Source organism: Calliphora vicina, chromosome 1, assembly GCF_958450345.1.
Source record: "Calliphora vicina chromosome 1, idCalVici1.1, whole genome shotgun sequence".
NCBI classification, from domain to species: domain Eukaryota; kingdom Metazoa; phylum Arthropoda; class Insecta; order Diptera; family Calliphoridae; genus Calliphora; species Calliphora vicina.
Genome location: NC_088780.1, coordinates 81,824,173 through 81,838,271, shown reverse-complemented (window position 1 = coordinate 81,838,271; position 14,099 = coordinate 81,824,173). Strand labels below are relative to the sequence as shown.

Sequence of the window (14,099 nt, the reverse complement as noted above, 5' to 3'; positions counted from 1 at the left end):
CATTAGTGTGTTTTGTTCTTAAAATTTTATTTTATTATTCATTTCGTTAGCTTAGTGTACAAAGTCCTTTTCAGAAATAACAACGTTCCAAAATCCATAATTTAAAATATTTTGAAATCTGATAATGGAGTTTTATTAATTATTTGGTATGATTTATAATGACAAATAATCACAGCTAAGAAGAAGTGCGTTTGCATCTTATAGGTCCTTTTTTGGGACTTGCTACATTTTCTGTTCCATATCAGAAAAATTTAATGAATAAACCAATAATTAAAACAAGTATATTATATATTTAGTAACATATTTATACTCAATTACATTTGACTGAGATAATTTTGAAATTTTTATAAAATAAAATGGACTTAGCACTTTTGTATATTCATAGTAATATTAACCGTTCCTGACTACTAAAAACTACAAATTTTAAAGCTGTATATACTTTATTGGACATTTTATGTTTTCTACATATATATGACGGTTAACCGGTTTTTTCGATGTCGGTTAACCGAAACCCGGTTTTCAAAAAAGCCCAATTTTCGGTTAACCGACAAACCGGTTTTTTTAAAAAGTCGGCTTTTTATAAACACTACATTTAATCCAATCATTCTGTTCCAAAGTTACACAATTTTCACATGTACAAAATTTGTATATTTTATTTGATTTTAATTTCTTATAAATAAAAGTAAACAAAAGCATCTGATTCATCAAATTCACAATAAATTCAAGTTTGCGAGTCTAAATTGTCGCGCAAACTTATCGGAGTTGTGCAAACGAATTTCCATACATTTTTTGACAGTTCATTTGCGAGAGCGTAAAAATGCATAGATTGCACAGTTTGCGAGACATTTAAGCGTTTACATGAGGACCCTTAATGTAAATAAATAATCGAAAACTTTGCCAATTTTTTTTAAAACCATATATTTATTTTGTCAAACTACTGTACATAGATATATTGATTTAAAAATGCAATACCATCTTAAATCTATTAAATAATTCATATCTTACATCCTACGTATATCGAATCAGTTTTTATTTTTTAATTTGTAAATAATTTTTGAATAATAAATTATTTTAATGTATTTATTATGTATGTATTTGTCTTTAGCATAAAATAAGATAAATGTATGTATGAACATTAAATTGTCACAATGCCAAATATTGATAATGGATTTTATGTGTTGTAAAATCGAATTGTTTAATACATATTATTTATTTATTTAAGTATGTTGTACAGTTTTATTGATTATTGTTTGTTGTTGATGACGATGATGTTGTTGTTGTTGACTTTTTTGGCAACAATTTAATTAGCATGCTGGTTACCTTTTTGCTGTCCAGTGGGCAATTGGTATACACTTCTTCACATGGTTTCGTATTAATTTGTTTGCCATGTTCTAATGCCTCTTTAATTGCTGTGCCATCCAACAGGTAATCGACCAGCGAATTCCTAAAATAAAAGAAAAATATACAAACAAATAAAAATAAATATGTAAGAACTTTGTGTATTCGAATATCGTTCTATAAACAAAATTATAAAAATAAACCACACAACAATCAATTCACAATTATAAACAACAAATCTTATAACAGACTAAATATATTGTATGTGATTCATACTAAACTATTTATTTGTCTACGTATTTACTTTTGAAATATACTACATGTAGAAATTTCATTTAAAAGAATAACAAAATATCGCATCAGTGATGGAAAATTAAATTTGTCTTCGATATCAAAATAATATTAAATTAAACGTTTTTTATTCTCAGTGTCTAATTACAAATTACTATAGTTATTATGAAAAAGCATAAAATAACTGGACACTATGCAATAGGAAAATTTAAAAGATTATATACATATTAGATTTGACAGACAGACAAACCGATGGACCTAGCTGAGTCATAAGGATCCAAAATATATATAAATTATGCCAAAAACTAAATTTTCAAGAAAAATATTAGAAAAACTTGCCCTGGTTATTAGGATGGATGCATTTCTATAATTTCATTTTTTATTTACATATATCAAATACATAATAACAAAAAAGTACCATCGTATCTACTTTTCCATCCCTGTTTCATATTTCATAAATATGAGCATATGGATTCTTTTATACTATTTTCTGATTATAGAAACGTTTATGGAATGAGTTCATAAATATAATTTTATAAAGATCCACCGAAAACGATTTTAATTTTACTATTTCTTTTCAAGGTTTTTCATATAACATTTAGATGTTTACAGTGTTTGAATATTTACTATGAATGTTAAAAAAAATGTATTCTGGACCCAAAACTTATCCGATATATGTACATATAGATCAAGACGAATTAATCACCTCTATCGCGAATCAATATTTCACAAAGAGATCATATTCTTTTCCCATTTTTCGGTCATAAACTTTGTTCATGTGAAAAAATTCCTCATATTGTGAAATTTTTAGATGGAATTTTTTTAAACAATAAACAGCTGTTACGAACAAAATCAACTATTGTGAATGAAAAGTTCATGGGAATATCACGGTAGCAATTTTCCCTTCGAGGGAAATTGATATTTCCTAGGAACATAAATTTTACATGTTTTTCACGATAGGAGTGAATAAGAACAGACAGCATGGTGAATATAAGTAAATGGAATTTTACTTTCACAAGAAAAATCAATTGTGATCAGTGTTTATTTAAGGCCAAATAAATTATCAATTTGGAACACCGAAAGTATAAACGTTTGACAAAGTAACTAAAAGTTTTCAAAAACTGCACATATTACACTGAAAAACTAGAAGGAAAATCTAAAAATTGGAAAAAGCTTCGGAAATCCCGTGTGTGGATTATTCTGTAGCATTTTTATTAATAACCGAATTGAATTAGATTGAATTTTGAAAAACGGAAAAACCAATTTTGGTGATATATGAGGTTTATAACATATTCATTTTAACTAATTAGATTATACAACAAAATCAATTTTTTTTCCAAAATTACAAGGTCCGACCATTAAATTTTGATAGAGGAGACAAAAAAATAGACACTTGTATCGGCGTTTTGAGCTAAAAAAAATGTAATTAATGAATACTTCCTAACCAATTTAGCTATCGAAGGTAAAATAATAGAGATATTAGTGATTTTTAGTTAAATTTTAACTATTTTTTGTTCATGCTAAATTTTTGGGGTAATTTGAAATAAAATTCTTAATATATTCGAAATTAACCCTAAGCACTATTTTGTTGCGTCTTATTTCTGACTTTCTGGTTGTATTTTCCGTTTTGGTGTATTCAGGGACTTATAGTAAAATTTCACGGATAATATTTTTGCGGAACATTTTAACCCCTTAAATCCCTGTTTTAATGGTGTTTTGGCTCTTTTTTAAAAAAAGGACAAAAAAGACCCATGCCTTGAGGATTTAGAGGGTTAACATATTCTACAAAAATGTTCTTCGTAACACATGGTTTCTTATGCCGATTAACAATAAGAATATGCCAGAGTAGGGAAATCTTAAATGAAATTCAGATGTAAACTTTTTTTTGTCTCCACTATCAAAATTTATTGGTCCGACCATTTTTTAATTTTTTTTGTGTTGTACAGTGTTATTTTAAATAATTATAAGATATGTAAGAATTTAAAAGAGGTCTTATACCTTTTAAATGATACCAATATTTGAATGTTTTATTTCGAGAAATATGAAAAAATATCATAAAAAACTTAAAAGAGGGCCTTTTATACTTGGATAAGCTCAGTTTATCAATCATTGACGCCAGGACAAACATTTTGGTAAATGGTATCTTAGAATGAATTAAACTTTTATTTTAGTTGGTAACATTCGCCAGTCTAATATACATATGTATGTACGTATTTTTATACCCATCACAAAAAGATGGAAAGTATATTGTGTTTGTCATTCCGTTTGTAGCTCATTGAAATATTGGCATTGATCCCCAAAAGTATATACATATATTCTGAAATCATTTATACAATAATCTGTTAATTGATTCAACGACTCAATTAAAGAACATCCGTTGGATTGTGCAGCGTAATCAATTAGACGTAGTTCTACAGTTCATCAGCGTTTAATATTTCTTATGAAAGCAAATCTCATATTTTTTGAAAGCAAATCCGGAAATACTATTTCAAAAAAGTATTTGAAATGGTGTTTCCGTGACAACGGTGAATTCAACCATATGAGGGTTTAAAATCTTCTTTCATCTCAACAGCAAATTGTTTTGCCTTTTTAATATGCGTAAATCACAACACCCACAATCCCCCATTGACAAATCGGTCATTTGAACATATTTTTGAAAAACTTTGATAACATTTTTAAAAATATTGATTGGCATATTCGAAGGACTACTTAAAATAAATTGAAGTAGTCCCTTTTCATGTTGAATACAAATTTAATAAAATGTTAACGATTTTTTTTAGAATGACAAAAACCAAAACCGTTTTTTTTTTCTTCAAAAACACACTTTTTCGGACCGGAAAACCTTTTGAACTATCGACTTTTTTGTATAACAATTATGCGAATTTGTTTGCGTTAGTTTTTAAAATGGGGTTATAATTTATAACGTAACGCAATTAAACAGAACACAATAAAACAGGAATTTTATCGTATTCCTAATCTCAAATTTTTCTATTGCATTTGTTATTGATCAATTAAACGTTTAAATCAATTACGAGGGGGTCAATTAAGGGAAAACTACTGTTATAGAAAATCAAAATCGGTGGTTTTATTGTATTGTTGATTTTGGCAGGTATTTAGCTAAAAAAAACTTATATTTTTGTTAAACTGTGAGAGAACGAGTTCTTAAATCATGCTGATTTTTTAGCATTACTGCACATGTTTGTTAATTAGGGTTTCTAGGCAAAAGAAAATTGTAGGGAATTTAATTTTAAGTTATCTTAAAATATTGTTACGAAATTGTACTTGAATTCAAATATAACGATTTTAACGGCTGATTTAAAAGTAGCATAATGCTTTCAAGTAACAGTGCTGTAAAACTGTAACATATCTGTGGGCATTGTTAAATAAAAGATTTCAGTTGATTTGATTGTAAGTTGGCAACGCTGTATTCGAGTTCGAATAATCAGTTAAAGAACATTGTAGAAAGTACACCACAGATGGCGTATGATCTAGAATATTCGAACTTTGAGTTGAGTTTATCAGAGACGCTTTTCGAATAAACATCATCTAAGTGCCTTAAAGTGTGTTGTGTTTTTCAAGTAAATTCGTGTACATTATAAATTGTGTCTGTAATTCTGAGAATTTATAAACGTGTATAAAAAACATTGAGTGGCTATTTAATTCTGTTGTTGTTGTACATTTTAAAGAAATAAAGAGTTGTTGCAATTTTCAAACTACTAAACGGCTTTTATTTGCAATCAAAAGTATCCGGTTTATTTAAAGGAAATAAACCAGCGTTTTGAAAAGGTTAAAACGTAACAATATGTAGTTCCAACCTGAGTCAGATCAAATTAACCCATTAACGCCCAAGAAGAAACTGCTGATAAAAATTTTGTTTTATTATTATATAGTTATTTACAAACGTCTAAACAAAAGGAATTATAAAAAAAATATTAAAATTTTTAATTCACTTTGAAGAAAAATGGGTGTCCTCACTTGGAGACAATGGGCATACTAGGTGTGAAATTACCCAAAGAAGTTTTTCAAACCCAAAGCGTTTTTATACATAATTTACATCTCCAGTGGCACTTACAATGATAAAAAACACATCGCAGTTGTTTAACTATCCGTTCCGGATTATGGCCGTTATTTTTACGATCTGTGCCAACTATTCGGATGACGTTTGACGCCGTTTTGATTTTGTTGGAAGCAAATTGGACCGCACAATATTCAGTCTGAATGATAGTTGGTCCATCGGGGTGTTTTATTTACATAACAAATAAATAAAACATCGAGAAGCATTACTAACTTCCATGTCGAAAATATATATACTAATATTGCCCATCATGACTTTTGGCTCCTTATGGATACTCCGATTGCCAAATAGTCTTCGTATACTAAAGTCCACCTTTTGCTTTCGAACCTTAACCCTTCGTTTTACTTTTCCCAAGGGATGTATCAAATCAAAATTTGTTGCCATGGAAATGACGTTTTTATCATTCCAATGTACTATCGTTATTTAATTACTTGTTTCAAAGCGATAATCATATTCAGCTTGTTGTGTGTTTTGTTGTTTTTCATTTCTTTGATCGGTTCAAGTGGAAATTTTTCGTAATATTGTCTCGTATTGTACTAGTTGCTTTGTATCTCAATCAGCATTTGGCATATTTGAACATAATAAATCGTCTTCATTACCTTCGTCGCATCAGTTGGTTGAATAACTGGATCAAGTGGCATAACTAATTTATCATATGCATCATAATAATCGCTTATGTAAATAATTAATAAATAATTGTGTAAATAACAGCTTCCGGAAGTAGCAGAAATACATTTTGACCTCTAAAAATGTTTCCATGTATCGCCCATTGTTCCCAATTAGGGACAGTCTAATAAATCTTATCTTCTAATAAACATTTTCACTTTTTTTTTAAATAAATGGTGTTACACGCTTCTTTACTCCCTTTACAAAATATTTTGTAAGTTTATAGAATTGTAAAACACTTGTACACAGAAATATTACAAAAATAGATTTGGCAAAGTAGACCCAATCGAAATTAAAAACACTAAAAATTGCACTTGTTTTTTATTTATTAACATGTGTCTTCGATTATAAACTCAATTGAGCCTAAAGAAGTTACATGTATGTTTACTTTAAGAAAATAACTGTTTAAGTCAGAGTTGTCTGACTTTGAATAGGTGTACTACTCATATGGGAACAGTGGGCGGTAATGGGTTAAGAAGTTTTTTAAATTAATGACTTGAAGGTGGGTTTGCTTAATAGAGCTGTGAAATAAAATGATTCATATGTACTTAAATACAAAAATGACAAGCACTTTTTATTTGATGGACCTAGTTGCTACACCACAACGAAAAGTCTGTCGTTTTTGTAATTGTTTTAAAGGAATAACTACAAAATATCGTTTTAGTTCAGAAGCAAATAATAGTTTGAATAAGTTTTAAAGACAAATAATAATAAAAAGATATTTTTGAATTTGCTATATTCACGGGTGTTTATCAATATATTGACCTTGGTAAACGTTTAAATTGTGATAACATAATTGAAATATAATTTATTAGAGTCCAACCGAATTAGGCCAAAAATCGGTCTAATACCAATATTCGGTCAAAATTTGGCCGAGGCTGAAATTTTTATAAAGGAAAAGTAAAGATTATGGAATTTTAAAGGAGAAAGAATTCAAAAAACTTATATTTTATTGTAAAAAGTCTAAGCATCCTGTAAGAATCCACAATGTAAAGTGGGTGTTGCTGCCCTGCAACACCCACTGCAACTTGATCTAAAATTAAAATAAATATTTTTGTTTTTGCAAATAAATAATATGTACACTTGAATAGTTTCGGATCGGACTTTACAAATTTAAATATCTGGAGAATCAAATATTGGTATTTTTTGTATCGTTTTTGAAAACGTCTAAAACAAAGTACATATATCTTAATATCACTGTTGTGTTAGAATAACCAAGAAAATTAGACCTTAGGAAAAAGCATTACATTTAATGCATGCAAAAGAAACCCTAGCATGAAATTTATTTAAAATCGTTTTTTCGATTTCTTTTGTTCTTAGTTTGTAGAATAATTTTTTTTTAGCAAACTTACTCAGACATCATATGAATAAATTCATCCATTTGATCAGATGCACCCATTTTCATATTATATTCGGTTGAACGTACATAACTGCAAATAGCACGCTGCATGCAACTTGTTGAATCTATATTATTTTGGCCTAATATATCATCGAGTTTATTCATGAAATTTGTCAATGATGACAAATCATTTTCGTTTTCACCTAAAATAAACAATTAAGATACAATTATACTATAATAGAGTAAATTCAGATGATTACTTCTGCCGTATCCAGCGTATCCACCATGGAATGCACTCAATATTTTAGGTATAATAATGATGGCACCGATACCAACCAGTGTCCCTAATACCACACCGCCCAAATCAAGTTTAATGGGATTATATGCCGAAATTCCAGTTCCTGCTGGGTAGCCCTAGAAATTTAATAAAAAAAAAACGTAAAGAAATAAATAGTGTTACATAATGTGGATTGTGATAGTGTACTTACATTTATTGTCCCATAGCCGGTAGTATATCCCAATCGTTGCAAACGGTCTTTAGTTGTTGAGCTGTCCTGCTCGAATTGTTGAGTTTTATTTTCATTATAGAATGATCGACTCCATTCGTTTTTATCGTTATAAGATCTGAAATTATTTAATTGAAACACATTAACTTGATGAATGACGTTGATATTTTAACATTTGATGGATAAATAGGCTTGATATTATCGGTTGTTGTTGTTGCTGAGTTGACAGCCCTTGGCCGAATGAACTCGGTTCATTCCGAATGATCGCTACGATTATTCGGAATGATGTACCTCACCACTACGGTGAGGTACATCGGAATCTTGAAAAAAATTACTCAAAAAAGTTACACATCGTCACCTAAAATGCAAAATAACGATATAAAATGAAAACTACTTGAGATATTGAAACAAAATGTCAAATCTGAATTACAAAGACACTATATTGTTACGAAATTGTACTTGAATTCAAATATAACGATTTTAACGGCTGATTTAAAAGTTGCATAATGCTTTCAAATAGCAGTGCCTCTCAAACTGTAACATATCTGTGGGCATTATTAACATTGAATAAAAGCTTTGAGTTGACCATTGGTCGTAAGTATGGCAACGCGGTTTGCTGCGACCGTATATTCGAATTCGAATATTCTGTTAAAGAACATTGTAGGAAGTACACCACAGATGGCGTATGTATTAGAAAGCTCTAGAATATACGAGCTCTGACAGTTAAAGAGCAATCTAGAGTGCAGATGGCAGTGTTATAAATAGTGGTAGAGGTTGCAGTCGTTAATGAGTTTATCAGAGACGCTTTTCGAATAATATTGTTTTTATGAAAACAAAATGAATTGAGACTGGTTTTCTTTTTTTATACTATCAAATTAAATAAGAGAATAATTTCACAAGCACATTTCAAACAAATAAAATGTCCCCTCATTATTATACAAATATTTGTTTACATTTTTTTCTTAATATAAATGCCATTTTATTAGTGGTGACACTAAAATAATCGAAAGATGTTAGGTGGAACGAAATGAAATAGGAACATTTTTTAAAGATGTAGAAAGATGTTGGCACTCAGCCCTGTGTAATTCTTATGGGAAGATGTTAACATCTTTGCAAATTGATGGTAGATGTTAGATGTGCGCTAGTGTAAAAACCCTATAAACATCAACTGAGTGCCTTAAAGTGTGCTGTGTTTTTCAAGTGAATTCGTGTACATTATAAAGTGTGTCTGTATTTCTGCGAATTTATAAACGTGTATGAAAAATCACTGAGTGACTATTTAATTCTGTACATTTTAAATAAATAAAGAGTTGTTACAATTTTCTAACTACTAAACGGCTTTTATTTGCAATCAAAAGTATCCGGTTTATTTAAAGGAAATAAACAAACGTTTTGAAAAGGTTAAAACGTAACAATATTTTATAAAAAAAATTTTTTTCAAAGCACACTTTAAGATATGTGGCTTACGTTTTTTTTAATTGTTGTTTTCTGAAACAGAAAAACGTATCATCAATATAAATTTTTATGAAAAAATAAAAACTTATGTAAATAAAAATATTTTTTTTTTATTTTAAATAAAAGCAGTTTATATGTATATACATTTTTAAATTTTTTATGTTGTTTTTTAAACTATAAAAAGGTACTTCATTAAATTTTCATAAAGACAGCAAAAAATTTTCAATTGCAACAAATTTATTAAAAACAAGTAAGAGAGCTATATGTATAACAACTGACATATTTAATTAACATGTATTTGACATTTTCTATTTACATACATGTATAGAGTCTATACTATAGACGAAACTTTTTTTGAAATGAGTCTTTTATCATAACTAAACGAAACTATTAAATTAATCAAAATCTAAAACAATCCAAAAGGGAATATTTTTTATCATGCTTTTGTTTTCTCCAACATATACATACATCAGCGAGAGAGTTTTTTTCTAAGAAAAGTTTTATTAAATCTAAAGAAAAAAAATCGTTTAAATTATATTCTTTTTATAAAAGATTATTTCAGAAGATCTCACTAAAACCCTAATACTCAAACATCGCTCATTCGCTGCAACAACGTCATTATTCAAAAAAGTAGTTTCGAGAAAAACGTCTTTGAATATTTTATCTTAAATAAATTTTCAACAAATCATGCGACTTCAGAAATATAAATAGTAGAGGTTAATATCTTTCTAATCAGTATTTAACCCAAATTTTTACTTATCAAATCTACGAGAAAATATAAATTTAAATTTGTATGTTTACAACAAAAAAAAAAACACTCTCACACAAAAAAATAATTGACTTTTTTGAAAACTGATAAAACTACCCAGCAAAAATTTGGTAATGACTTGCAATTACTGAACAGCTTACTTTTCAATGACTACTACATACCACCTGCATTACATATAGGTAGTTTAGTAAAAACAGTCTAAAAAAACAAATTAAAAAAACAAAATAAACAAACAAAATAAACAAACAAAACAAATAATCAGTTATTTTCTCCCAATTTGCCCATTTATTTTATTGCACGTTTATTTTTAGAAAAACAGAAAATAATATAGTACTACCGAGTGAAAACCATTATTTGATGCCCAATAAAATAACTAAGCAGTGGTGTAGTGAGTAGAACAGCAGACTAGCAAACGGATAGTTGTTGGTTCGACTCTTGGCTGCGACTTATTTTTTTTTTATTTTTTGTTTGCAAATCCAAAATTCTATAAATAACTCTACAACAAAACAACTTATTTAACTGCCTATCACCGTGTTAAAATAATGAGTCAAAAAGATATTGTGTAAGTAGTGAATAGTAGGTATATTAGCTTTTTAACTCATTACTTTTCAATGTAAGTTTTTGCTGGGTATATGAAAGATTATAGAACAGCGCATATTTTGTATTACTCAGTTCATAAAATACGGATTTTGAGTTATGACGTTGTTGCAGCAAATAGGCTATATGTTTACAAAATTGATCTCAACGGAATGACAAACTTATATATACCCTTCTCACGAAGGTGAAGGGTATAAAAATAGGATACTACCCAAAATAAGGTAAAAACTAATTATTAATTAATTACTCAAAGCGTATACGTTATTTTGTTTAAGAAAACCATGTACTTGATGACACTTTTGTTACAATTTTGGTTATAACTTGGTTATTTTTGATAGTAAAAGTTTGTACACATATGTAATATATGTAGTAGTTGATATTTTTGTCGGGAGAAGATGGTACCTTACCCGCAACTCTTCTTTATGAGTATTTTATGAGCCGTCTTCTGAGTAGTTTCCAATCGGTTTTTAATAACTTTTGAGTAATATATGTATATATAAAATATTTTTAAACAATCATATTTAGAACACATTTTGTTATTGTTTTTCAAATAATTCACTTTTTAATCATTAATGGGAATCATTTTTTAAGCGTATAACTTAATAATCAGTTTTTGATCACCAAAATTACTCGAGAAAGACTTAGTTTGGTGATTTTTGAAAAAAACAATCTTCCAAATGCTCTCTGGGATAGTTTTTTAACAAATACATTCTCAGCACATAGGTTTTTGACAACTGCGTTAGGTCTTTGACAGGAGAGTGTCCGTTCTGGATGTATTCTCTATGACTACATATATAGAGAAATACACATAGAGCGGAAACTAGGAAAAAACAAAAAATTACTCAAAATAATCACGATTGTTGTTTTTGTTTTCAGATAGTTGTTTCACTTATACATTCAAACAAAATTGGTTTTTGACACCTGAGTTAGGTCTAGAGTGTCCAAAAAACCGGTTTCCGGTTTAACCGAAAAAGTGTGTTTTTGAAAATTTTGATTTTTCATTATTGTCTTTTTAAAACACTGTTTAATCAGTGTCGGTTTTATTAAAATTTTTGTTTAATATGAAAAAGGTCTCCTTAAATTTATTTTTATTAGTGGACGCTAATAGGAAATGTGTTAAGAATTGTGTACTAAATCTTAGGAAATTTAGCATTTTTGAATTCTTAAAGCTCTGTCTTTATGCAAAAAGTGGAATTGATATTTCTTTGTTTTTCTAAAAATTTTAATAAATTTCTGTACCAAAACCTTCACATTTGTTTTAATATGAAAAACGCTGTGAAATTAAAATCAGAAATACAGAATTATGATATATTTTTGGAATTAATAATTTACACGGAATCTGAAGAACCTAAAACAAAATCGATCGGAATAAAAACTACGGAATTTAAACCATTCCGAACAAAATGTGTGACAGGCCTGTATATATTTTACGAAATATTGTCAAATTCTACAATTGTCCATAAAATAAATAAATATTTTTAAAAATGGTATCAACGTTTTTCATAATCCGGTTAACTGTCTAACAAAAAACCGGTTTGTCAAAAAACCGAAAAGTTAAAAAAACTGACCGGTTTTCGGTTTCGGTTTTGGATACTCTAATTAGGTCCTTAACAGGAGAGTATATTTCTCTATGCTTAAAAGCATATACATATGTATATTTTGTTGAGTCTTATTCGAATATTTCTTAATGGTACGTATGGAATGACAAATAAAAACGTTATGATCCTCTTGTCGCCAATTACCAATATTATTTGCAAATTTATAACACTTTTGTATCTCTTCGTAAATGACAATTTAAATTAAAATTGAGTTTATGACGTAAAAATCATGATTGACTGACTACCGATTCGAAATGGTTATAAGCTGACGGTAATTTGGATTATTTAGAAACAGTAGTTTAGCGATAGAGTTATTTTGATCGACTTTGGTAACGGTATTTTGATGATGATGATAATTTCAGTCTGACCAAATTATTAATAAAATATACAAATATACATATATTTACAAAAGGTAGATTTTTACGGCAATCTAAAATATGTGTTTTTATAATTGAAAATTATTTATGGAATAACGGTATTTTACTTTTACGGTATTGGTACTTTCGATTATTTCGCTAACAATATTTTAGAGGTAACAGTAATAGCAGTTATTTCGATAACGTTAATGTAGAGGTAACAGTAAATTTGTAAAAATTTAATCTAATTTTTAAATTTAGCAATAAATATTTTTTTAGTACAATCTGTTACGCAGATTTACTGTTACCTTGTGATATAATTTGTTTATATATTGCTGATTTTATTTTAATCCATCGTTATTAATATGAATATCGGAAATTAATCATAGGCGATACAAAAAGCACTTTAGGTTCTCAAAATATTGTATTTAAGTTTTATCTTATTGAACTTATTTGACCTATTAGATATTAAATAACGAGAATTATTTATTTTCAAATCAAAACAATGACCAAAATTCTATTTTGTTTTGAAGTTCGAGGCCGATAAATGACTTTTGTTTTTTTATATGTAGCTACATATTTTTGTAAGGAGTTACGTATAATATATATATTTCAAATTGCAATTAATGCCACAACTCACTTTCCACTTGTGTCATACTTTGGAACAGCGCTCGCACTTCCGAATAGAAAATTTGTTGCACATACACAGACACATACCGATATAAAATCTAAGCGAAACATATTGTTTAATACTTATTTACAGAGTCCTTTTAGATAATATAAATCTTTATTTAAAAAACTTTATTTGATTTTTTTTCTTTATTTCTTATTTCAACACTTGTTGTAACTGCTGTTAACTGACGACAATGTGAGATCAGTTAAACCTTTTTATACAAATTGAAGTAATTTCTATTCAACAAAAATGTAGACATTTTAAGCAATTTTAAAATACAATGACACTTATTACAAACAAACAATTTGCAGACACTCTGAACCAAGAAGTACAAATTTAAGTGTTTCGTTGTCTACCCATATTTAGGTACACAAGTGTGTAAGTAATCGTTGTACATTATTACATTTAAACTTAACAATATAATTTGTAAATATTT

General features: G+C 28.2%; 1 protein-coding gene across 1 annotated transcript; it reads right to left on the bottom strand.

Moving 5' to 3' along the window:
* Nucleotides 1-1,191: 1,191 nt before the first annotated feature.
* Nucleotides 1,192-13,777, bottom strand: Desi (Desiccate). Its single transcript, XM_065499109.1, has 5 exons — nucleotides 13,631-13,777; nucleotides 8,198-8,333; nucleotides 7,970-8,123; nucleotides 7,723-7,912; nucleotides 1,192-1,444 (listed from the first exon to the last, which is right to left on the bottom strand). The coding sequence occupies exons 1-5, from the start codon at nucleotides 13,729-13,731 to the stop codon at nucleotides 1,237-1,239; spliced, it is 789 nt and encodes a 262-aa protein (XP_065355181.1). The 5' UTR covers nucleotides 13,732-13,777; the 3' UTR covers nucleotides 1,192-1,236.
* Between the last annotated feature and the right edge of the window lie 322 nt (nucleotides 13,778-14,099).